The 24,560-nt window shown below is 55.4% G+C and overlaps 2 protein-coding genes across 5 annotated transcripts; one reads left to right on the top strand and one right to left on the bottom strand.

Moving 5' to 3' along the window:
* Positions 1-6: 6 nt before the first annotated feature.
* On the bottom strand, positions 7-6,969 carry PHOSPHO1 (phosphoethanolamine/phosphocholine phosphatase 1). Of its 4 annotated transcripts, none has more exons than XM_046676811.1 (5): positions 6,669-6,969; positions 5,434-5,519; positions 3,490-3,601; positions 2,525-2,637; positions 7-1,722 (listed from the first exon to the last, which is right to left on the bottom strand). In XM_046676811.1, exons 3-5 carry the CDS (start codon positions 3,532-3,534, stop codon positions 840-842), a joined length of 1,041 nt encoding a protein of 346 aa, XP_046532767.1. In that variant the 5' UTR covers positions 3,535-3,601; positions 5,434-5,519; positions 6,669-6,969; the 3' UTR covers positions 7-839. The 4 variants fall into 4 exon arrangements, with proteins under 4 accessions (XP_046532767.1, XP_046532768.1, XP_046532766.1 ...); XM_046676812.1 differs by having other exon boundaries at positions 6,690-6,969; XM_046676810.1 differs by having other exon boundaries at positions 6,800-6,969.
* LOC124247237 (cuticle collagen 34-like) lies at positions 6,889-22,471 on the top strand. Its single transcript, XM_046676311.1, has 2 exons — positions 6,889-7,172; positions 21,997-22,471. The coding sequence occupies exons 1-2, from the start codon at positions 6,889-6,891 to the stop codon at positions 22,469-22,471; spliced, it is 759 nt and encodes a 252-aa protein (XP_046532267.1).
* Positions 22,472-24,560: the final 2,089 nt, after the last annotated feature.

The following is a 24,560-nucleotide window of genomic DNA, read 5'->3' as shown; positions in this document are numbered from 1 at the left end:
CACCTCTTCCCCCTTCACCTCCTTTATAGCTCTAAAACATCAAAGAGGGAAGAGGGGCTTGGGTTTTGCTGGCTCTGCTTTAAAATATCAAGGCCTTCTGACCCACCGCGGAGGTGGGGGGCGCAGAGGGCCCAGCCCGCGAGGCGACTTTGGTAAAATCCCTGGTCTCTTGCTGCATAGACGAGGCTGGGGTGCGAGGAGACACTGTCGCACGCTGCGAGGTCCCTTGCTGGCCGGACAGTGTGCTACCTCGTTCCACCACCAGGAGGCGACTGTTCCCTCTGGCTTTTTTTCCTTTGGGGATGCTGGCGGGGTGGGTGGGGGAAGAGAGGCAAGAAGAAAAGGGATAGAGGGTGGGGTCGCGGTAGGTGAAGCAGGATCTAGGCCTGGGGCCTTGGGCGGGGAGCCGGGTGCAGCCGGGAGGATTTCGGGATCTGGAAGAGGGGAGGTTACACGGCCCGAGGCAGCTGTTAAAGCAGCGGGAGACGTTTCTTCTCTCCCCTCCCAGGGAACCCAGTCCTCCCAGTTTGGAGGACAAGGTTTTTAGAAACACTGCTGCCTTCCCCGGTATGCGCACCTCCCCGGTGGGGCCAGACTCCAGAATAATTGTTTTGCAGAGGAACTGGGCGGGGCAGCCGAACTGGGTTAACTGCATAGATAGGGGCTGTCCGAACTCCCGCCCCCAGCCCCCAAATGGACAAGCCCGGAATTCCAGAAATTCCCAGAGGGACACACCGAAGCGAAAGGGAAAAGGGAATTAAAAAAACTAGGTTTGTCTTTCCCGATCTCCCCACTCCTCGCCCCTTCCCCGCCCGGGCGCCCCCCGCAGGCCGCCGTCCTCAGGACGTCTTCAGCACCTGCTGCAGATGCACGCGCACGTCGGCGGCCGTTTCCCAGGGCACCACAGTGGCGCGGAAAGAGCTGGGCTCGGCCTTCTGCGCCTCCTGGATAAGGCGGTGCATGGGGTACCCGCGGCGCGGGAAGGCCACGTCGCCGCCCGCCAGCAGCCCCGTGGGGCAGAAGTCATTGGCGCCGTCGCCCACGTAGAAAAGGCGCTCGAAGTGCACGCCGTCGTGGGCCCGCTCGCGCAGGTAGTCGCTGAGCACCTTGTGCTTGCACATGTTGGCGGGGCAGCGCGCGCAGCTGTGCGTGTGGAAGGGCCGCAGCGTCAGTAGCCCCCGCGCGTCGGGCCCCGCCGGGTTGCTGAAGATGCGGCGGAACAGGCCGTGGTGGCCGGCGGCGCGCAGCGCGCTCTCCACGCCGAAGGTGTTGGCATCGGAGATGAGAATAACCTCGAAGCTGGCGCCCTGCTTGGCCACAAACTGCAGCAGGTCGCCCATGCCTGGCGACAGGGGGATGGCCTCGTAGATGGCGCGCAGGTCCCGCGGCCGCACGCCCTGCTCGCCCAGGTACTTGAAGACGCGCTGCATGTACTCGTTGTAGAAGCCCTCGCGGTAGGTGGCACGCAGGCTCTCCGGCAGCCGCTGGCCCGGCGCGGCGCGCACGATCGAGTCGTCGCTGTTTTCGTCCACGATAGTCTCGTCGAAGTCGAAGGTCAGGAGGAAGCGCGGCGCGCCCTGCGCGGCCATCCCGCCGTCCTGGGAGCAGGGAGGAGAAGAGCAGGAGGAGGAGGAGAGAGCAAGCGAGAGGGGGCGCGGCGGGAGCCGGCCCGGGAGAGGCTGGTTAGCGGGCCACGGCCAGAGGCGCTGGCACGTCCAAGACCTGAGGAGGACCCAAAGCTGGTTAACCTAGGCGGAGTAGCCAAGGCCGCCGCCGCCCCCCGCCCAGCCTTCCCTGCCGCCCCTGCCCCCGATCCCCCTCCCTGACCTCCCTTCTCGGCACCTCTTAGTTAACTGCGTTGGAGTTTATCCTCAGAGGACCATCCTCCTTCCGAACTCAGAAGGGCATCCTTGGCACCTGTTTCTGCTACCCTCATCTGGGGCCATTGGGGCTTAACAAGGGTCAGCTTAAAAATGGGGAAAAGCAGCTTCCAAGGGGTCACCCCTTCGGGGAGGTTTCTGGACTAGACTGTGCTAGAGACTTCTAGTGACTCCTGTTGTTGGTGTAGCTACCGGGAGGGTGGAGGGAGCTCTCCACTCCCTTCTTCCCTAACATAGTCAAGGGAACCACCCATTCACCCAACCGGAGCAGCCTCCTCATTCCCCTCTGGACCAGGCCGAGCTGATGGCAGGTGGGACTGTGGTGGACAATAAGAAGCCAGGCTCCAGGGAAGTCTTGTTGGCACCGTCCAAGACATGTGGACGATGAGTGCCGGGTCCTCAGGCCTGGATAGGAGCTAAGGGCTGGGCCTGGAGAGTTAGGTGCCTGGGTGTCTGTCCTGGCCAGACAACTGGATTTTAGCTCTTGGAATAACCAGGTAAGTGAATTGACCACACAAGACTCAGGAAGGCTCTCTGGGAGCTGCTTCTAGCCAGATGGCACTGGGCAGGGGTCTAGGGATGGGATACAGCTTCTCTGGGGAGTTTTAGGACCCTGTGCTGACAGGTCATCACTAGTCACTTGCCAATTCCCTGTGTCAGCGGGTGGGGTTTCTGCCAGAGTCCGAAGCAGGCGGGCAGCAGGAGAAGCAGTGGGGCTTGGGAAGGTAGGAGCCTCCCGCACCAGGCGGCGACATACCTGGGAGACAGGTAAGAAAGAGGAAAGAGAGCAGCAGTGGCTGAAAAGGCAGGGGAGGAGGGAGCAGGTAGTGTAGACATGCAGACATGAGGCAGCAGTGGGGAAGGAGGGGGCTAGGAGGAAGTCATGCTAGGGGAGCGCAGAGACAGACTGGACAGGAAGACGGAGTGGGGGTGGGGAGCTCCAGGAAGTGTAGATCTTGGGCCAGAGTCATGTTGATGGGGGCCATGGGAGAGGACGGGGGACAACAGGGCAAGTGTGAGGGCACGAAGAAAGGCAAGCAAATGGAGACAGCAGAATCCCTCGGCAGCCTGTCCCTCCCACCTTTGCCTGACAGCAGCTGTAGGGGACAGAGGGGCAGAGTGAGCAGATCAGGTCCACCTTCAGCATATCCATCACACTGCCTTTCTCCCTCCCAGCCTCCCACCCCAATGATCTGAGATGGAACCACTCTTCTTTCTGCTTTCTTCCTAACTCCCTCTCTAATATTCCTGTGATGTTTATGGCCGAGCACATCTTGTGAGACAGAAGTCCAAGCTCCTCATTTCAGAGTTGGGATTTGAACCTGGCTATCTGCCTCGCTAATAGAACCATCCCTTTGACCTCAACCCTAGAGACGCTCTCTGCTCTCACCAACGTCCATCTGGGTGTCTCAGTGGCCCAGCACCACTGGAGTTGAGGATGTAAAGTATCAGGACCCCACGCCTGGGAAGGAAGCTTCCAGGGATTAGTGGAGGCCCAGTAGAGGGGAGGGAAAGCCTAAAAGGGGCTCAGCAGGGCTCTTCCCACTCCGGGATGGGAATGTAGGGGCTGAGGCCTCATCCTAAGAGACCCCTGGAGGGCCCCACTTACCCTAGACAGGCATCGGAGGCCAGCAACTGGAAAACACCCACTCATTGTCGGTGCATCACCCTGAGCAGCACCTGTAGGGACTCCGTTGGCCTCCAGGCGTCGTCCAGAGCTCCTGACAACCACACAAGGTCCGTGTGAGGGTGCCCAGTCATCTGGCTCTGTTTCCACTACTAATGCCCACCTGGCCCCATCCCCTCTGCTGAGCCCCAGGAGCCACTCCCAGGGGCTCCGTAAAAACAACCCCTCAAACAGGCATAGCACTTACAGACCACAAAGCCCTTGCTAGGCATCCTCTTACAACCCCCTACAATGCTGGAGAGGTTAGGGATGATATTGATGGAGACCCAGAGAGGGACACCGACTTGCTCAAAGGTCACCCACTGTAAGTGGCAGAGACAGATCTCAAAACCAGATCTCAGAGTCTGAGACCAGAGCTTTTTTCTCCAGTATGACCACTTCCCCTTTCTTGTATGCGGTACCTCACAGTTTACAGATCACCTTCTTTCATATTCTCTCAGTGCCCGCCACAGTCCCATGAATGCAGCAGATGAGAAGAGCTCAGGGAGGCAGAGCCGGGTTCATGAACACCTGGCCACAGCCTTGCCTGCCCTCTGCCCTCAAAAGGGAAGAGGCAGATGACCAGGCTCACTGTACCCCAGCTGGGGGGCCAGGACCCCTGGGCACCACAGGTGATCCGGGACTGGCCTCCCTGGTGCTTTCCGGGGCCCAGGAGTCAGACAGGAGAGTCAGGGTGAAATTTCTGCCCGACTTTGCTGTGTGGCTTTGGGGACAGGTTTGGCTTTGTGGGCCTTCACCAACTACAAAGGACACACCTACAGCCCCTAGTGCCTCCCTACACACACCCCACCCTCCACCCTGGGGTGACACAGAGACCTGAGGCAGCTGGGACAGGTCTGGAAAGAGCCAGGAGACTAGACCAGGGAAAGGAGCAAAGGTCTGGCTGGCTGCTGCCCTCTGGTGGTGACAGCAGGTGACACTGGAAACCCCTCTGACTTTCTCAAGGTGACACTCTCCCCAGAGCATCCCAGGACAGCAGAGGGAAGCTACTGCCCACAAGACAGAGACTGGGACATCCCAGGAGCAGGGCACAGGTCGGAGGGCCTGTGGGAGGGCCTCTCTCACCTTCCATCTCGAATTACCCCCTCCCTCCCCACTCAGACCACCCGTGCATTAAACCCTGTGGTAAGGATGGGATGTGGGTCTCAGCCTTTGCACTAAGAATTTTTAATCTAGGAATTGGGGGAGGTGGCCAAAGCTGAACGGGGCAGTGGGCAAAAAGGGAGAGGAGAGACACGTCCAGGAGAAGGTGGGAGCGAAGGGGAGCGAGGCATGGGACGCGGGAATGGCATGTTTTGGAGGGTGGGAGGGCTATCCCCAGGCCCCATCTGGAGGCAGTTCCAGCCTTCCAGAGTCCTGGCTAATATCACACGTCCGCCCTGGGCCAGGTGAGTCTCAGGAGAAAGGTCAGGGGATGCCCCTCCCGCTGTAAAAGCAAACAGGACGGACACGTGCCGGGCACGGGGCACAGCGAGGGTCAGATGCAAAGATGCACAGGGCCTCTGGCGCCACCCGGAGAGCAAGCTTCCTTGTTTTGCCCTTGTTTCTTTGTCTTTCTTTTATTTGGTGGAATATTCTATTGCAATATCATGCTCAAAACTTCCCATTTCTCATAGCAAAACACATAAGTTATGTTTTTTTTTCATCTAACAATAGTATTTAGGGAAATCGGTTAAACATTTATTGTTTGGTGAGTTGCCCTTGTTTCTTTCAGTCCCCAGAGCAGAGAGCCAGGCATCCTGAGTGAGTTTCTTCCCCTGGAACCTGAGAAGGCCATGCTGTGACACCCCACCCTTACAGTATAGTCAGAGGGACCCGGGGTCCCGTGGGAATCTGGCCCCTGTGACATTCAGAAAGGTTACTCACCTCTGGCAGCTTTGTCCTGAGTGATCAAATCCTTTTGTGGTCACCAGAAAGAGTCCCTCAGAGAAAAGGGGGACAGGATCTCCGAGCTTCTCGCACAGGATAGAGCAGAGGGGAGAGCGGGTTGCTTAGGGGCGGCAGGCAGTCCCTATTCTAGTCCAGTCCCATCTAAAAGTGGCGCCTGCCTCCCTGACCCCACACAGGATCACGAATTCCTCCCTGCTTCCTCCTGCCTTTTACACAAAAGCTCCTAGATGACATCTATGGGAATGGGCTGGGAGGGTCCCCTGGGGATGGGGGAGGGAAACGGGCCTCTCTTTGGCATCAGCCCTAAGTTTGAAATTCCCCTCTTAATGGATGGAGCCCTTGAGACGGTTTGGAAACAGTTTTCCACCGGAAATGTGCAGGATGGGGATGGGGGAGAGGACCCCAGAGATACCACAGGAACAAGCTGTCTACCCAAGACCAAGTCTCCTTGTATCAATCACTAGAAATCAGATTCAGCCACTAAGCTGGAATTCTCTCCCTCCCTGAGATAGCACTCCCAAACTTCACCGTGGTCTCTTCCCTGCTCACGACTGCCAGCAGCAGATAGGAAAAACAGAGGCCCAGAGAGGTCAAGCTAATATCCTGGGGGTCACACAGCATCAGAATCATATTTAGAACTCAGGGGTCTCTGGTGCCTCTTGGGAAAATCGCAGCCAGAGCTTCCTCTATTGCCCTGGAGACTCCCTTAGGCTGTGAGCTTGCTGTCCTGACTAGCTGGTGGCGATGACCCGCAGTTATGGGGCCAGCGAGGAAGCTGGGACCAGGAGTCACCTCCGGGCTCGCCCTGCCTGGGTGAACAAGCCGGGAGGGGATCCTCACTGGGCAGGGAGGTGGCAGCTGCCGGTGGAGTTGGGGGAGAGATATTTTTAGAGGTGGCTGGAAAGCAGGCTCTCTGGCACACCCCCAGCTGGCGGGAGCTTCGCTCCAATGCGGGGCGGGGGGTGCGCAGCTCGGGGAGCCGAGGGGAGCCCAGGGGACTCGTGGGTGGCAGGGAGCAAGGAGGCACAGATTCCTTCGCTTTGTCCGAGTACGGGGAGGGAGAGATACCCGGGCACCACCTTCCTGGATAGGGGAAAGAAGGGGGACTCATTCCTCCGCTCCAGGGACGCCCCCGCTGACACACGCGTGAAGGAGCGCCCTCAAACTCCACACAGCCCCCACCCCACACTGGGACCCCAGCCCTCCCCTACCTCGGAGAGCCCAGGACTCACGTGGGGAGCGGCGGCGGCCGAGGTCTGCCCCGGCTGAGTTTGGATTGCAAAGAGTGGGAAAAGGGGCTAGCTGAGGTATTTGGGCGCAGGATGGAGCTAGGGGTGCTTACGGGAATTGGGGGGGACGCGGTGTCTTAGCCACCCCCGTATTTCTGGGCTCCGGCTCACGAGTCCCTCCAGTCCCAAGGGGCCGTGGATGATGTGCGTCTGGGCCGTCCTCTCCGCCTGCCCCCCATCCCCCCGGGCCGCCGCCGCGTCCCCTTTAAATGCCCGGGAGCCGGAGCCGGAGCCGGAGCCGCGGCTAGCGCTGCGGCAGCCGCAGCACCCGGGCCCTCCGCAGTCCCCGCACGTCACAAGCGACTGTCCAATCACGGCGGCGCCGGCGCACATCAAAGGGGCGGGCCGCCCGCGGGCCACGCCTCCCGGCTGCCCCGGAGACTCCCGGAGCGCCGGCGAAGGTGGGATGGGACGCAACGGGAGAGGGTAGGAGGGCGGAGAGGGGGCGCACCCCTTCAGAGGAGCGTGGTGGGGGCACCTGCCTTAGGGCGGCTGCGGGGCTCTCCAGAAGTCCCCGCCCACACACCTGGAAGTGCCAGGGCTGTGGACTTTCTCAACCGCCGCCTTCAGGGCTCTGATCTCTGAGATTTGCAGAAATGCACCCCCACCTCCAGCCCCTCGTTCCGTTCTTGGCTCCTGAGCCAGGTGGTAAGCACCGGTTGACCCAGCCCAGGAAGGGCAGTTCCTCTGTTTCTCTCCCCTGTGTGCCCTCTGCCCTCCAGGCGGAGCCACAGCGCCCCGCCCCGCCCTGCCCTTGGGACACTCCCCGGCCCCCCACCCCCACCCCCGCCCGTTACAGGTTACAGAGGACTGCCGGCCGGGAAAGGGACTCTCCCACTCCCCTACTCTGTCAACAGGGTTGGGCGACCGCCCAACAGTTTGCCCCTTTGCAAGTGGGGTTGTAAATAAAAAACCCACTTTCTCCTCTGCTTCCTAGGAGTCCGTTCCCAGCCACACTCCCCTCCTCCCTTTCTGCCCTCCCAGCCTGGTGGGGAGGAGAAAGAAAGGCACACTGGACTCATGGGGTCACAAAGGGGCTGTGTGGGTGGGGAGAACGGAGGTGCCCCCAGGCCTGGGTCGAACTTCGGTCCTCCCTTGGTCTCCCCGTGCTCCACTCCTCGAAGAGAGCCAGCGAATTTCAAGGCCCTGAGTGATCTGGAAGCTGATGGGGCTGGAAACCAGAGAGGGAGCCAGGGTCAGCAAGGAACTACCCTCATCTCTGTGCTGGGGGCTAGGAGGGCATTAATAGACACGACAGATGTGTGCCGTGTTTCCACATGTGCACAGGGGAACCAACGCTTTAAAGCTGCAAACCTGCTCCTTAAAACCCTTACTGACAAGTAACTCCCAGCGCCCCAGCTCCTGAAACGGGCTCGCTGCCCCCCTTCATCCCACAGCCCTGCCTTCACTCCTCACCCTTTCTTCCCACTCTCCAGCACACCCTGCTCTCTGCTCCGGACCTCCCTCCTCAGGAACGTGCCCGCCCCATTTGCTGGGCAAGCTCAGCCCCCACATCATCTCTTGCCCTGTTACATATCCGCAAGCTCCTTTTATTACACTGATCACATGCGTGCTGCCAGAGGACACAGTAGTGATGCGGGGTCGGCGAGCCAAAGAGTCGAAAGAAAGATTTCTTGGACTCTCAAGGTCTGGCAGTGGTGCTCTATTATTTAGAGAATAGTACGGGATAGCATGGGGACAGGACCCATGGGCAGTAAAGAGTTGCTGCATAGGGACAGGACCCATGGGCAGTGAAGAGCTGCTGCTGCTGCCCTGAGTTGAGGGTTAGGGCTAAATTTATAAGGCACGGGTACGTGACTTATTTTTACTGGAAAAAGAAAAGATGATGTAAAAAGTCATTAAATGATTTCAGTGCAGATGGGGTCTGGTTATTGTGTGGTCATATAACTTTAGATACGAATCTGGTCATATAGATCGGCATGTAGGCGAGGATGCCCTGGGCTTCTCTCCCTGGGGCAGCCCTAATTCATACTATAAAAATCCACCGGGTCATATAGTTGGGCATGTAGGCCAGGTCACCTTGGGCTTCTCTACCCGGGGCAGCCTTAATCCACATCAGTAGTTGCTGTAAATACTTTTCCAGGTGTCAATTCATGTAATCCTCACCACCCTCTGCAGTGGGCATGGCTCATTTTACCGTCAGGAAATCAAGGCACAAAGAGTTGAGCTAGCCCAGGGTCACCCAGCTGGTAAATGGTAGAGCTGGGCTTCCAACCTGCTCGCCTTAACCATTACCCTACACCGTCCCTCTCATTCGGTGTCTGCCACCCCTCCTCTCCTGTAAGCAACTTGAAGGCGGAGACCATGGTGATCTTATTTATTAACGTCCCCTTAGTCTCTAGCATATAGACCCTGACACACAGTAGGCCTTAGATGTTTTCTGTTGAATGAAACAAGTCCCCTGCTGGGTTCAGCTCCACCTTTGTGCTGCATTTGTGTTCCCTCATTTAACCTTCACACCGCCTGGGTCACTCCAGTATTATGCCCATTTTACAACAGGGAAATTGAGACTCAGAGGGATCAAAGACTTGCCCAGGGCCCCACGCCCCCAGGAGGCACTATATTCAAATCCTTACCCTTTGATGCAATTAGTGACCCTTTCAACCTTGTTTCCAAATTCAGTGGTGGGGGTGGGGGAGGGGTGGGCAGACGATGTCGTCGCTGCCTACAGCGAGTTCTTACCGCCCAGCTCTGCCTTCCAGCGATGGGAACACCAAGGCACACAGGAGCGCCATTGTGCGACAAATGGAGAAACTCCTCATTTCCCCTACACTAAGATTTGCAGGACACAAGCCTATCTCTCTTTAAACTTTCTCCTCTCATCGTGCCAGTGAGTAAGCAAGTTGGGTGATCAGCCATGTGCCTAAAGATGGGGACAGAAAGAAGGGGAACCCCACCTCCCACCCCCACCCCACCCGCATCCTAGCCCAGCAGGTTGAGGCCTCTGCCCAGCACACAGATTTCCTCTCCTCCCCTGGGGTTCACCTTCACACTCAGTTCTGTCATTCTGGCAGAGAGCTCGTGGGGACAGAAGTCATCTGAGGTGACAGGGACAGGAGTCTCTGCTGAACCCTGACTCAGGCACCCAGGGATGGAGCGCTCCAGCTGGTCTTCACAAAGAGGGTGTGACTCTTGCCCAAGGTTTTCAGGTTAGAGCCAGTGAGTCCAGGAATGTGACCTGGTGGTGGGAGGGGCAGGGGTGAGAGGGAGGGGCAGGGGCGGGCAGGGGGCAGATTGCACAGTTGGTCCCTACACTCCACCTGGGGAAGGATTGTGTTCAGAGCACCGACTGGGTGTGTAATCCCCACAATAACCCTGGCAGATGGGGTTTTACTCTTCTCATTTTTACAAGTGAAAAAGGAGAAGCTTGGGGACATTAAGAAAGTGGCTTGCCCAAGAATGCTGTGTAGCAAATGGCAGTCAGCCCCAGATGTCCAGGTCTGCACTTCTCTGTCTGAAGAAGGCAAAGGTCCCTCAGGGATCTGGTGACAGTTGCAGGTGGGCTTAGTGGAGACCACCAGGAGTGTCCCCATTCAGACAATCCTGCAAGATCTGTTGTAGGGCCTTTGGGTCTGAGGCCTTGTGCTGGGACTTAGCGACCAGGGCTGAACAAATCTCTTTCCTGGTCACTCACATGGATGGAGCACCTGCTGTGTGCAAACGGTGTTTTAAAAGGCTCCACTCTTCATTCTCACATCAACCCTATAATCTATGAATTCCCCCACTTTACCGATGAGAAAAATGAGGCACAGAGTGGTATGTCGTTTGTCCAAGCTCACACAGCTAGGAGGTGGCAGAAGCAAGACTTGAACGCAGGCAGTTGTCTGCAGAGCTACATTCTTAACCAGAACATCACATGGCCTACCTTTAAAATTTCTCAGTTCTGAGTTGCCCTTTATTGGATCTGAATAGGCTGCCCCACCCCTACCTTGGTCCTGGGAAGAATGTGACAGTGACACAGATCAAGGCTCAGATCTTCAGAGCTGGCTCCAGCGGTAGCTGGGGACAGTCTCCTGCTCTCTGCGCCATCACTGCAATGCAGTATTCTTTTGTTTGTGGCGTCTTCCATTCAACAAATGTTAACTGCCTCAGGCACCGGGACATGTGATACTGAACAAGACACAGATCCTGCCCTCAGGGAGCTCACATTCTAGACCCAGCCATGCAAACAGGTCTTCCCAAAAGAGCGTCAGAGAACAACTGGCAGATCTGCCTGACCTGTGACCGCCAGGGCAATTCTGTCTCGTCCCTCAGCAGGAAGGCAGCTGGGACCTGAGGTGCCTCCAGGATAAAGAGGAGACTCATAATCCAGGGGCCGGGTCCCCCTGGAGATGCCCCATCCTGCCCACCCTCCTTTCCTGTCCCACCCCGACTCCTGTTCTTGGTTGCTGCTGCCTGCCCGGCCCTCTCCTCTCCGCCTCCCCCCCGAACAGCCCAGAGACGCGGTACGGTGCTGCCTTCTCCCCTCTCCCCACTCCCGCCCGCCGCTCCCAGGCCCTCTCTACACGGCTCTCCCTTACTGACAGACGGACGGAGCTGGCCACTGTCCTCCCCGAGCCCCAGCAAGGATGGGGAGTAATGTGGCAGAGGGAACAGGACAGAGCAGGGAGTGAGCAAATCTTTTCTGCTACCTGACTGACACAACAGGTGACGTAGAGACAGCAATGCCCCAGAGCCCTTTCTGGGCCAGGAAGTCCTTGCGATCTGACTCAAATTCCACTTGCTGGGGTTTTTCCTCTCATTTGGCTTCTGAGGCACACTTCTTCTGTGTAAGAGCTTTCAGAGACTTGAACTCTGCCACTCCAGTTCCTTTGTCTTTGCAAATGTCACGTCGAAGAGAACAAGACGATTTAGTCTCCCCTGCCTTGTGTCCCTGGTTGCTTCTCTAACTGCATCTCATGTCCCTATCGCCCTCACTCTGTGTGCTCCAACCACACCAGCTTTCTTTCAGACTTTCAAATGAGCTACCACAGGCCCCTTGCACTTGCTGTGGCCTCTGCCCAGAGTACTTCCCACCCCATCCATGGCCCCTCACTGAGTTCAGGGCTCAGCTCATATGTCACTTCTGAAAGGACACTTGCCTTGCCCACAACCCCCGTCCCACCCTGAGATCAGGACCTCCCTTTACACATCTCCACGGCACCCTGTACTGCTCCTGGTGACGGATTAATATCCACATCCCATCAGACCGTCAGCTCCAAGAGGGCGGGGCCCACAGTGGGTTTGCTCCCACGCTCCTAGCACACACATTGACCTAGAGTAGCTGCTCAAGAAGTATGTGTTGCCTGAAGGATCCTGTGATTCTCAATCTCGTCTCTTTGTGCAGGGCGTGGCCTCAGGCCTGGAATGAGACCAAAGCAAGCTGTCCCAGCCTCAGTTGTGCTGAACCTGGCTATCGGACTGTGGATATGCTAACAACAGACAGGGCTGGCAGCTCAGGGTGCTTTCACACCTTTCTCTGAGCAAACCACCCCACCCAGGAATCTCCCCATCCCCAAGGCCAGTCTGTGCTGACGGGAGCTGGTTGATATGAACATTTAGTTCCTTTTTCCTAAATCTAGATGCGTCCGCCAGAATAAGAATCCTACCAAAATAAGAGTGCCTCCTGTTTTCAGTAGGCATTGTAGCTTACAGAACACTCTCTGTAATTCACATTATTTTCCTGATGAGGAAAATGAGGCTGAGAGAAGTTAGGTGACAAGTCCAAGGTCACACAGTTGGAAAGGTGGTGAAGGCAAAACTTGAATGCAGGTCTCTGGAAGCCACCAGTTCCCCTGAGGCAATGACACAAGGGGAGAAGATGTGGGTAGCAAACCAGCAAAGATGCCAAGATTCTGGCCTTTTGGGCAGTTGACTCTTTTTTCTTCATTCATTCATGCATGCATTCATTCATTTGTTCAGAACACACGCTCCAGTCATCGCCTTCAAGGAGGCCACAGTCTATGGTCCATCTGTGAATGGCCTGATTATATATACTTTTTTGTGTTTACGTCCAAATGTTTGTTTCACGTCAACTTTCAAAAGGTTGTGACACCACCTCCCCACCCCTCCCTGCAAAAAGATTAAGATCCACTGGTATGACGCATGCTACTCAGTGTAAATAGACAGCAGTCGTGTGCTCATCAGTCCTGCCTGTCTGCCAGTCTGTCCTGCCTGTTTGGATGACTAAGGCCCCAGCACGTGACCGTCTGTGGCTCAAGTGATAAACCTGGTATCTGGACCACATGATCCATCCAAGGCACTGCCAACATGGGACAGCTCCTCTGAGCCGCTGCTCTCAGAAGAGCAAACCTATATAGAAACACACAAACACACCCTCACACACCTCTCAAACTGCTCCTGACGCCACGGAGGAACTTTGGTTTTTCCCTCCCGTATGAGTACACGGTACTAGCACACAGTACTGCCCATGACGGGCATTCACTGAGGGCTTGTGTGTGTCAGACACTGTGGTGCTTCCATGCTCCTCTCTTTTCACACCCACAACAGGCCTGTGAGTTGGGAAACTTGCCCAAGGTCCCACGGCTGGGAAGAGGTGGAGTTTAATTGTAAGAGGGCGCTGTGGAGGCCGGGAGGGGTGTGAGGAAAGCTGACCGTGTTTGGCATCCTGCAGGGATGGAGCAGTGGGCAGGGCTGTTAGCTCCCCATGAGAACTGAAGCCCAGACCACGCATTCTGCTGAAGTCTTTCCTGCCCTTGTTCATTCATTCTACAACTATTTCATGGGTGTCTTCTACGTGCTGAGTATGTATTGGGAATTGTGGTAGCCAGCCTCCCAGATGGCCTCGATGATGCCTGCATCCTGGCGTCCACACCCTCCTGCAGTCCCCTCCCACACTGTATCAGGGTTGGTCTGAGTGACCACTGGCATTGGGCAGAAGCAAAGGGACATCTCTTCCAATATAGGTTATAAAAAGACTGTGGCTTCTGTCTTGGGGGCTCTCTCCCTCCCCATCTTTTTCGGATCACTTGCTGCAGGGGAAGCAAGCTGCCATGTTGTGTGCCCTGCAGGGAGCCCCAGAGGCAAGGAACAGCGGTCTGCAGCCAGCAGCCAGGGCAGACAAGAGGCCTGGCACCAACCACGTGAGTGAGCTTGGATGCAGACCCTCCTGCCCCATTCAGGCCTGGAGATGACTGGAACCTCGTCAGGATTCCTGGCTCCCAGAAACTGCGGGAGATAATATAACGATAGTCTTAAGCTGCTAAATGTTTAAGGTCATCTGTTATACAGCAGTAGAGGACTAAACCAGAGATACATCTGTAAACACAATCAACATTACACTCTATAGAAAGGAGACAGAGAAGAAGGAAGGGAGGGAGGAAGGGAGGGAGAAAGGGAAAGAACCCAGTATGTCAGATAGCAGTGAGTGCTCTGGAGAAAAATAAAGGAGGAAGTGGGATGGGAGTGAGGGAGGTTCAGTTTAAATAGGGCGACCAGGGGAGGTCTGACTGAGAAGGGGCCAGTTAAAGAAAGACCTGAGAGGGTCAGCCCGGTGGCGTGGTGTTTAAGTTCAAACGCTCTGCTTTGGCAGCCTGGGGTTCACGGGTTCTGATCCCGGCGCAGACCTACACACTGCTCATCAAGCCGTGCTGTGGCAGTGTCCCATGGCACAGATGTTAGCTCAGAGCCAACCTTCCTCACCAAAAAGAGAAAAAAAAGGACCTGAAGTTCAAGCCCTGTAGAAATCTGAGGGGAAGAGCATCAGGCGGAGGGAAGAGCAAGTGCGAAGGGCTAGAGATGAGAGCATGTCTGGATCATGTGATCCACCCAGAACGCGCACTTGGTGTATCTTGCTGCTAGATTGATTGTCCTCACCAGGCCTGGCTTTCTTTGGCCACCTCGTCATGTGGCCTCCAGGAGCAGGGAAGTGGCGTGCTGAGCCCCCACTGCTCTCTTGTTCTCTCCCTAAAAGCCCTGGGCCCTAGCCCTTGGCTCCATGGCTGTATTCCTGGGCGTGAATCACATGCTCGCAGGAGGTGGAAGGGGCAGCAGTGACCATATTTCCTACCCTCCATCTGGGGCAGATGATCTGGCACAAATTCAGGTGAAGTTGCAGGATGAGAGAAATGATGGAGGAAAGGCAATTTGGATGCAGGAATAGTCAAACTTCAGCGGCCCTCCAGTAATTTATGGGGATAACGGGGACTCATCTGCCGCCAGCCTCGTTGCTGTAGTTGTAGGTTATTCTTCTAGATTTCCCTCTTTGGAGCCAGCAAAATACAAAGCATGTCTCCGTATCACAGCAGAAAGTGCCAGAATAAGCACTTGCCCTGCTGTGTGCGATGCATACCCGCCTTGCCCCCCAGTCACAGATTTGTTGCTTGTAAGCGACCCATGGCCTGAGGACTCTCTCTTTCTGTGCTCTCCTCCCTCTCAACCCAAGGAGGCCTGCCTTATCCTACAGAGCATCCCAGAGCCCCTCAGGATTCCCTCCCAGCAGGCCTCTGGCCCTGGCGACCCTATTTTTCAGATGAGGATGGACAGACAGTGCAGCAAGCCTGAAGTTACGCTTAGAGAACAAAGGGACAGAACTCTGAACATGAGGCTTTCTGGGAAAATGAAGGGCACGAGGTAGCAACCCCCCTCAAGAGACCCCCTCATCCTGGAGGGGCAGAGGAGCCATTCATTTATTCATTCATACATTCTTTCAACAAATTTTTCCTGAACACCTGCTGTGCCAGGACTGGGCGAGGTGCTGGTCAAACAACATAAGCAGACAGAGTTCCTCCCGTGGGAGGGCTTATAGTCAGCTAGGGACATAGACAGGTGCATAGGCAAGGGCCTCGTGGTTCCAGCGAGCAGGGGAAGGACACCCCTCCCAGTCCAAGGAGAGGACCAGGGAGGCATGAGTATATGTGGTGATGTTGGGGGAAGGTTCCATGAGAAGTGACTTCTAAGCTGAGACCTGCAGGATGAGTAGGGGTTCGATGAAGAGGAGAACTGTGTCCAGGCAGTGGGGAGGGCTTGTGCAAAGGTCCTGAGGTGAGAGAGGTGGTAGAAAAGGCAGAGGGTGGAGAGTCTTGTGAGTTTCATCCCTAAGGGCCATGGGGAACCACTGAAGGTTTGGAGCTCAGGAGTCACACAGTCACACTTGTGTTTTAGAAAGATCACTTTCGTTGCTGTTATTGACTGCCCCTCTTTTCATGGCCCTGTGGCTGAGCAGGGGCCTTTGGGGAGACCACAACCCAGGCAGACCCAGTCCCCAGGGTGTTGGGGGGATAATGACAGGCTCTCCTCTTCTCTGCACCCTACCTGCCCTGGCCAACTTCAGGGGCAGGTCCTGAGGGCTGCTATATTGGGCTCCCATGGGTTCCATCCTGCCTCTGCCCACATCGGGCCAGCTTCCCCCAGCACTGAGGGGTCATTTATATCTCCAGGGTGGCAGGGCCTCCTCCCCAGAGCCACGGCGCCCAAGATAACAGGGCAGCCTGGGAGCTGTTTACAAAAAGGCAGTCTAGCGGGGGGTGGGCAGGGCCCCTGGGAACAGTGACTGCTGCCACAGATAGCAGTTCGGGTAGGGAAGCCTGTCTAAATTACAGCTCCCAGAATAGAGGGGCCCAGAGGGAGGGCCGGGGCATCCTACCAAGGAAGCACTGGCAGCCTGCCAGGCTCGTCCCGGCTCCAGGCCCTGCCGCAGGCGGAGGCAGGGTGACCACACGCGGCGGGCGGGCGACGGGGGATGCCATTCATCCGCAGCCAAGGCAGCAGGGCAGCTGAGAGGCGGGCCAGGAGGTGGCAGGGAGGCTCCTAGGGGTTGGGAGAGAAGCAGCCCCGTGTTACCTTCTGGATGGGGTGAGGGTGCGGAGGGGAGGGAGAGGCTGAGCTGAGGGAGGGGGTGACATCTTGCCTGTCCCTGGAGGAGACTCTCTGTCACACGTCTCTGTGGACATTTCACATAAGAAGTGTGAGATACTGTAAAAATAACGAGAATGACAGGCATAATAATAGCAGTGACGTGTCAGGCGCTGCTCTGAGCAATAACATCCATCACTTAGTTCACCCTGCAGCTCCCCAGCATGGAGGTATTATTATCCCATTGTGTAGATGAGGAAACCGAGGCCCACAGGGGTCAAGTACGTGCCAAGTAGAGCTGTGAGGGGTGAACCCAGGTCACGAGCCCACGTCTGTCTGACTCCAAAGGCTGGGCTCAGAGTCGGGATCTGTCTGGAGCCTTCACCTCCCTGGGTCTCGGTTTCTCATCTGCTACCTGGATCATAGCTCTGGCCCTGCATCAGCCTCCCAGAGCCGTTCTAGGAATCATGCGGGGACAGCGTGATGTGCTGGGAAGAGCTTCAGGTCCGTAGGCCCGGCTGAACTGTGTGACTTACCCACTCCAGGCCTCTGGTTTCTCATCTGTAACACGGGGATCATTATAGGTACCTCACAGGGTCCTCTGAGAATCTGAGGAGAGTATATATGGGAGAAAGTATTTGTGTCTTTGAAGGCAGACTATAAATCAGGGAGTGCCACATTGCAAATGGTTGTTATGTGGAAGCTGAGTATTTACAAAGGCAATGATTTCCAGTTCACATATGCACAACGTCCCCGAGGAGCAGCCTTCTCTAGAATGAGGAATAACCCCATCGTTTCTCCTTGGTGGCTCTTCACTCTTCCTGTAAGTGGTGGCTCAAAACGGGGCACACCTGCGTCCATTTTCTATGAGGATTTGCCGCCTTGAAACTGTATTTCTTCAACTGCTTGTACCCGAAGTGCTGATTTTCAGCCAAGTCTGGGAAGCACCCCCATCCCCAAGTTCCCAGCGCTAGCTGGGGACTGGGCTGGGGTGTCTCCACACAGAGACACAGGCTTGGCCCTCGATGACCCTTGTCCCAAGGCTGCTGCTGGCTTTCTGAGCCTCCTGCACTCCCAGGTGCGTTACTTAATGTCTCGCAAGATCCTCTAGTCGGCCCAGGGGAAGTGTCGCAATGAACCCCAGACACTAGAACTTGCTGATTCATCTGGGAAGCCAAGGGCAGGTTAAGGGCACTGAGTCTGGGGACAGGAAGGGACACCTGGCTGGCAGCCTCACCGCCACTCCCATCATGCATGATTGCCTCCTCTCTCTCAATCCCCAGCCCAGTGTCTGTGGTGACTCAGCACCATGCAGGGAACCACGTCTTCCACCTCCTCCTCCCAAGCCCTGTGGTGCTCCCTCTCCAAGGGACCTCCCCTCCTGGGGGGGGGGAAAGGTCTTCCCCTCCCCCTCTAGGATCCTCATCATCCACCCTGAGGAGCCGGTTCGACTTGACACCTGTACCTTCTAGCGAGATTTATAATTGTGCTGTTATGATGCTCATGACACAGTGAAATTGCACCAGGACGTAGCCGTCCACAAAATCAAAGCTCTGGGCCAATGTGAGCACCCCTCTCCACCCTAGGGAGGATTCTGCAGAGAATCATTAAGAGGGAGTCACTCATGCTTTCATTCATTCAACAAATGTTTATTGCGTACCTACCACGTGTCTGGTGCTATTCTAGGCACCAGGGGCACAGACCATGATTGCCCTCATGAAGCTCACATCTAATGGGAGAGGAAACCAACAAGCAAATATATAGAATGCCAGGCGGTGGTATACGCTATGGAGAACATAAAGCAGGCACTGAGCGTCGGGCCAGGGGTGTTATTTCACCAAGGACAGTTGGAGAAAGCCTCGCGGGTCAGGTGTGGGGCAGAAAGATCCAGCTATGCAGACACCTGAGGGAAGAGCCTTCCGGCAGAGGGAACAAGCAGCAGGAGGCCAGTGTGTGGATGGAGTCCAGCGAGCCAGGGGGGCCACTGGAAGGACCGAGTTGTTATTCATGGAGAAGCAAGTCTGAAGGATGGAACTTCTTGCTGCGAAGACCTAAACTCTAACCCAAGTCCCTTAAGGTAGTTAAATTAACGGGGGTTAAGGGTTCAGGTCCCGATCTGGGGCTTCTTTGACTCTGACCGAGTCTCCAGTGAGCGGCCCAGCTTCCCCTGGAAGGCAGTGTCTCCTGCAGATCCTTTCTGCCCAGCCCCAGCCTTTCTCCCGCCTCCACCCCAGGCCTTCTCTCACCACCGCCCATCCAGAAACCACTTACCTGCCTGCCCACCTGCCTTTAGCCCTCACCCGGCACACAGCTGCCCAATGTCCTTATCATTCTTTTTATGTCTTCTCTCTCCAGCTATATTGAGAGCAAAGGGAGGGTGGGGACTAGTTTTAAACCGCTTGGAGTTGATTGCGCTGGACATGTTGGAGGGATCCAAGAATTATGCTTGAATTGATGGGGATGTGGATGCTCAAAGCAGGTCGGCCACCTCTCTTCTTAGAGACACGTGGGCTCCAAGCAGCCTTCTCCATGGGTACAAGAGCCCTCCATGGGTTTGAGGGTCACGAGGACCGGAGTTTACCAGGCTCTGGGGGTATCCAGGGTTGACACGGGGACAGCTGAGCTGGAACTTCCGATTCCTTCCTCCCACCTTAGATTTGACCATCCAAATACCAAATTCCTGTCACCTCCAGGATGTCACCTAAGATGAGGCTGTGGTCTTTCAACCCCTGGGTTCTAAAGAGGTGCCACAGGGGCCGTCATAAGGCAGGGGAGGCTTGGTGAGTGCCCCCACCCCACCCCTCCCCCACTTCAATAGGAGGAGGAACTCTGCTTTGATTTATTTCACATGTGTGTTCCCAGGTGTGATTTCATTTCAAAAAAGGATGTGCTGCTAAGGGCACACACACTCGTGCACACAGTCTGCAAAATGTTAGTGTAGCTGAAAGTGTTGCAAACTCTGGTTCTAGATCTGGCGTGAATTTGATCAGGTTTGGCCTCCATCTCCTCTTCTAGAAATAGGCACATACAGAAATATCTTTCCAACCACAGGATGATAGCTGTCAAATTCTTCAAAGCAATGTTCTCCGGCTTTAATGTTTGAGAGCTGGGCACCGGCCTCTGGGTTCTGACTGCAGTGGTCTGTAGACCATGTCTTGACAAACATGGCTTTTTAAAAATTCCTGAAAGAGAATATTTGTTTTCTGGGAAGATATATAAAAAATGAAAACAAATGGTTACCTCTGGGGACGGGGATTGGGAGGCGTGAGGGCAGAGGAGGGGAGTCCTTACTTTTCACTGTCTTCTCTTTTGTACCTTTTGAATTTTGTACCACATGCACGTGTATTTGAACCATATACATGTATAAATAAATGTAAATTTAATTGAAAATAAATTGAAAACATTTAGAGTATTACTCAAGTACAAGGTAAAAAACCAAACACTCCGAATATGACCACTTGCTGTGTTTCCAGTGAAGCTGAGCCACGGAAAGCCAGCCAACTTGTTCCTAAGGCCTTTGCAAAAAGTCACGCAGGGTGACCCAGAGACCCCAAGAGAAAGGGACAGGGGAATTGCTCGGCTGACTTCTCCCTTAGGTGCAGCACCCAAGCTGGGTGAAGGGTGGCAGGTCCTGAGCTGCGCATGTTTCCCTTAAGGGAGACGCCAATGATGGCAGAGATGTTAAAACCAACCAAACCAACCAACCCACTACACCAGACGGGCAGTGTGCCGCCTCTCCACCTGAGCTCAGGCAGCATGGCTGTGTATGCTATGAAAACCGCCTTGAGGTGTTGTGCTAAGCTGGGTACTCGGCTCTCCCCTACCTGCAGTGCCCATTCCTCCACGGCAAACACCATGTCTCATTCATCCTGTGTGTCCGGTGCCTATGCCCAGCCCTGTTTATGGATCGGATGCAAACACCTGAGGAGAGAAAGGCTTCTCCTAGCTTGATGCTAGACTCCAGTGTTACTGCTGCTACTGCAGTTCACAGCATACAGATAGCCTCCCCTTCTACTCCAGCCGAGCTTCCTACCATCCTGGAAAACAGTACTATTATCTTTATCAAACAAACAATGAAATGGTCTTGCGTCTACCATCTCACATTTTGTTGTGCGCTCTTGGCCAAGTCACTTCACTTCTTTGGTTTTGTCATCTGTAAAATGGGAGTCATTGTTTCTGATATATCCATGGACCAGGGAACACTTAAGGATGCACAGGTCAAAGAGGCGACATGGCCAGGAGCAGTAAGGACGCGGCAGAGATCAAATTCCAACCCAGCTTGTGAACTGAACTATTTCTGCTGCCTCGCCAGCCTCACCCAGGGCATTGCAGGGGTACTTAGAAAAGGTTGATAAACATTCATTTTTCTCTTCTTGCTTTTGGTTATCATTACGAATTTGTTAGGAGAGAGGGGACAGGCAAAGGCGTATCTTTATACTTATTAAATAAACCGTCATTGAGTTCTATGTGTACAGGTTCTGGGGAGGTAAGTATAATTATAATACAGAGAAAAGGAAGAAATGTACCTGTTTATGGCAGGCTGTTGCCTGTAGAGAAAGTATCTGAATTAGAATCCTGGAAGATCAGTGCTGGAAGGCTTCTTAAGGGTTCAAATAATATGGATGAGGAAACTGAGGCCCAGAATGGGAAAGGGGTTTGCCCAAATGAGAACACTGAATTGGTCTTTATCCAGATTTATTAACGAGACAATAGAACTATTGGTCCTTAGCCTCTGATCTTAATGAAGTGATGCAGCGAAAAGTGGAGGTGAGGAGAAGACAAGAGGGGAAAGGTGGAGTCCTCTGTAAAAGGAAGCTGGGGAGCCCAGAGCAGGACGCAGGACTTTGGTCCTCCCTCCCTCATGGCTTGGAGATGCTTGAAGCCTGCCATTCCCTCACCAGAGGACGCAGGCAGAAAAAGAGGGAGATTGGCCTGTCGCATTCTGAGCCCACCAACGGAGGGCCTCCCAGAGCTTCACTCCAGGGACCGACAGCGGAGCGATAGGAATTCTCTCGTTTCTATGTGTTGTATCTCGCGATGTGCTTTTGGCCAAGTCACTTCACCCATTAGTTTTGCCATCTGTCAAATGGGGTCATTGTCCCAGCCACATCGCAGGCCAAGATGGCATAAGAGGATCAAAAGAGAGGAGCGCAGAGGCAAAGTTATTTGTGCCTGGCTTTTCCTGAAAACAGAGTTCACCCCCGGCCCCCAGGACCTGTCCCAAAGAGGCGTCTGGAAATTCAACAGAGCCAGCCAGTCTGGGAGCTAAACAATCGGCAGCCCCGACGCGGGGATCCGCCGAGACAGAACAGCTATTCAAACGGCGGGGGCGGTGAGTGGGGGCCCGAGCAGCGAAATGTGGAGAAAGAAGCGCTCCACACGCGTCCCCTCCCAGCGCACACGCGTTGCCATGGCCGCCCCCCCGCCCCGCGCTTAGCTCGCCGCCCCCACGGGTCCCCCAGCCTCGCACGGGCCTCGGCGCCCGCCGGGCGTTCCCCTCGCTTCCTGGTTTGTGGTCGGGGAGCGCGGAGCGTGTCACGTCCAGGAAAGAAGAGTTCGTCTGCGGCGGGGACCCGGCGTCCGGCAGGCAGCGGCCCCCGCCCAGCCCCGGCCACGCCCCTGCAGGCGCCACGTCCCGGGCCGGGCACAGTCGCCGGGAGGGACGCCCTCCCCCGGGCTGCGCCGGGCCGCAGCGGGGCGGGGCCGAGGAGCTCTGCGCCCGCCACCTGGGAGCCCACGTCCCCGCCGCGCGCACGACCCAGGAGCGGTGCGCCCGCCACGCCCGTGATCCGGGAGCCCTGTCCCCGCCGCGCGCACGATCCAGGAGCGGTGCTCCCGCCACGCCCGTGATCCGGGAGCCCCGTCCCCACCACGCCTGCGACCCTGGAACCGTGCGCCTGCCACGCCCGTGATTCGGGAGTCCGCCACGCCCGCGCCCTTTCCCTGCCAGACATGACGCTACTCCGAGCACCAGGCGTCAGGTCGCAGTGGGAGGGCGCATTGTCTTCCACTGACCTCCTTTACAGCCCTGGACACTTGCTCAACTGAGTTGGCAACTTGAGGGCCAAAAGTCAACGAGGGGGAAGGTGCTCAAACAACTTCAGCTGGGTCCCCGCCTCCGCTGCCTCTGGTCGGGGCTGAGAGCTTTTCCTCCGCACTTGGGTAACACTCCCCCTGCCTCTGTCTGAGCCAATCCTACGACTATAGGATGACTTCCTGTGGCGGAGGGAGTGTGGAGAGCCTACGGGTCAACCGTGTGCATTTTACTGATGAGCAAACCGAGGCCCAGAGACCTAACTTCGAGGTCAGGTCCCGCTGTAAGTTAAGGCCCAGCCTGACCCAAGCCCGGCCCAGGGCCCATGCTCCAAACACTCTCCTACCTTACCTCAAATTAAATCAAATCTGCTCTGGGGCTAAGGATGGCCAGAGTTTTTGCCAGGAGTGGTTTGGCTAAATTAGTGAAATGCCAGAAAAATGGAAAATTTCTACTAAAAGCTTCCTCCACGGGCCCAGAGTGTTATAAGCGTGCACCTACTGGCTCCCCAAATCACCTGCACAACCTTGTTTGACATTTGCAGCCTGGCAGCAACAGGCCTCCCTGCGTGCCCCCCTCCCTGCCCCCCCCCCCCCCAATGGCATTTTCTTCTCTGGTACCTGGAAGGAGCAGAAATGCCCGGAGACCTGGTTTGACCTCCTGTTTCCTGTGTTTTTTCTCTGCCTTTAAACAATGCCCAGAGCTGGGAGGGTGGGCGTGGGAGGGGGATTTGATTTTTCTATCCTACACCTCTAGATGGGGTGCTTCCATTCTCCCCACAGGCAGATCTCAAACTGTGTCTCGTATTATATTTAGACATCCTTCGTTCCCAGTCTTTCTGGAGGACTAATTTAGCCACTATCCAAACACGCCATGGCAATGATCCAAACCACACCTAGGAGGACCCTCTGCTTAAAAATCCCACATCAAAAGTGTCTCTTCCTAGATCCCTGCCCTGCCCCTAAACAGTTCAGAGAGGAAATGGCCAGCTGCACCAATGGTGGTAGATTGCAGACCTTAGCCTGGTCAAGACTTTTTTTGGTCAAGATAACCCAGAGGGGGAACTGAGAAAGCCAGCCAAGAATCTGGGCCAACCTTCAACTTGGGTGTGGTTGAGCAAATCACTCAACTCCTCTAGATATCCTTTGCCTCCATCCTCCATTCCCTTGGAGACCACTCCATCTTCTCACCTATTAGAAAAACACCCTCTCCTAAGGACACTGTAATGACAGACCTCAAAATGCTTTCAGATGACTGATCTACGCTCATGGAAGGAAGAGAGTCACATCTAACCCCCAAATCCTTGTCATACCTGTGTACATGATGTACACACGCAATTTCTTTTTGTCCAACTCAGAGACCAACTAGGTTGGGACGCTTGGATCAAGCATGCTTGGTTTGAAGGTTTAAGAATCCTGGGTCTTTCACCTCTCTCTGCCTCTCAGGCATCAGGGCCCTGGAAGTGAGATTGGAGTAATCACAGACTCTTAAATAAGGAAGCCACCTTCAAGATCACCCAACCTAACTCTCTCATTTTGGAGTGATTCCATAATTGTATATTGAGTACTTGCCATTGTATAGCTAGAAAGATGAGATGATCAAGACAATTCTCTTTACTCGAGGAGCTCACAATAGGACTAGGAGACAAGTCTGCCACTAATTATAAACAACATGATAAGAACTGCGACAGTTACGTGCAGAGTGCAGGAGTGACAGAGGAGGAGGGACCAGCTCTGCTTGGGGCAGAATCAAATGCGCGGAGGAGGCGATGCTTGAGCTGGGTTTTGAATGATGAACAGTTGGCCCAGAAAGGTGGGTTGGGATGGAAGCCGAATTAGGACTAGAACCCCGTTTTCTAGGCTGATGTTCTTTCCATACGTGGTCACTATTTCTATCACCCTGAGGTGACTTGCTGGGGAAGCTGGAGGCCTGAATTCCCAGCTGCCTGAAGCGGGCCACTGGCACAG

Source organism: Equus quagga, chromosome 11, assembly GCF_021613505.1.
Source record: "Equus quagga isolate Etosha38 chromosome 11, UCLA_HA_Equagga_1.0, whole genome shotgun sequence".
In the NCBI taxonomy this organism is placed as follows: domain Eukaryota; kingdom Metazoa; phylum Chordata; class Mammalia; order Perissodactyla; family Equidae; genus Equus; species Equus quagga.
This window is presented reverse-complemented; position numbering and strand designations above follow the sequence as displayed.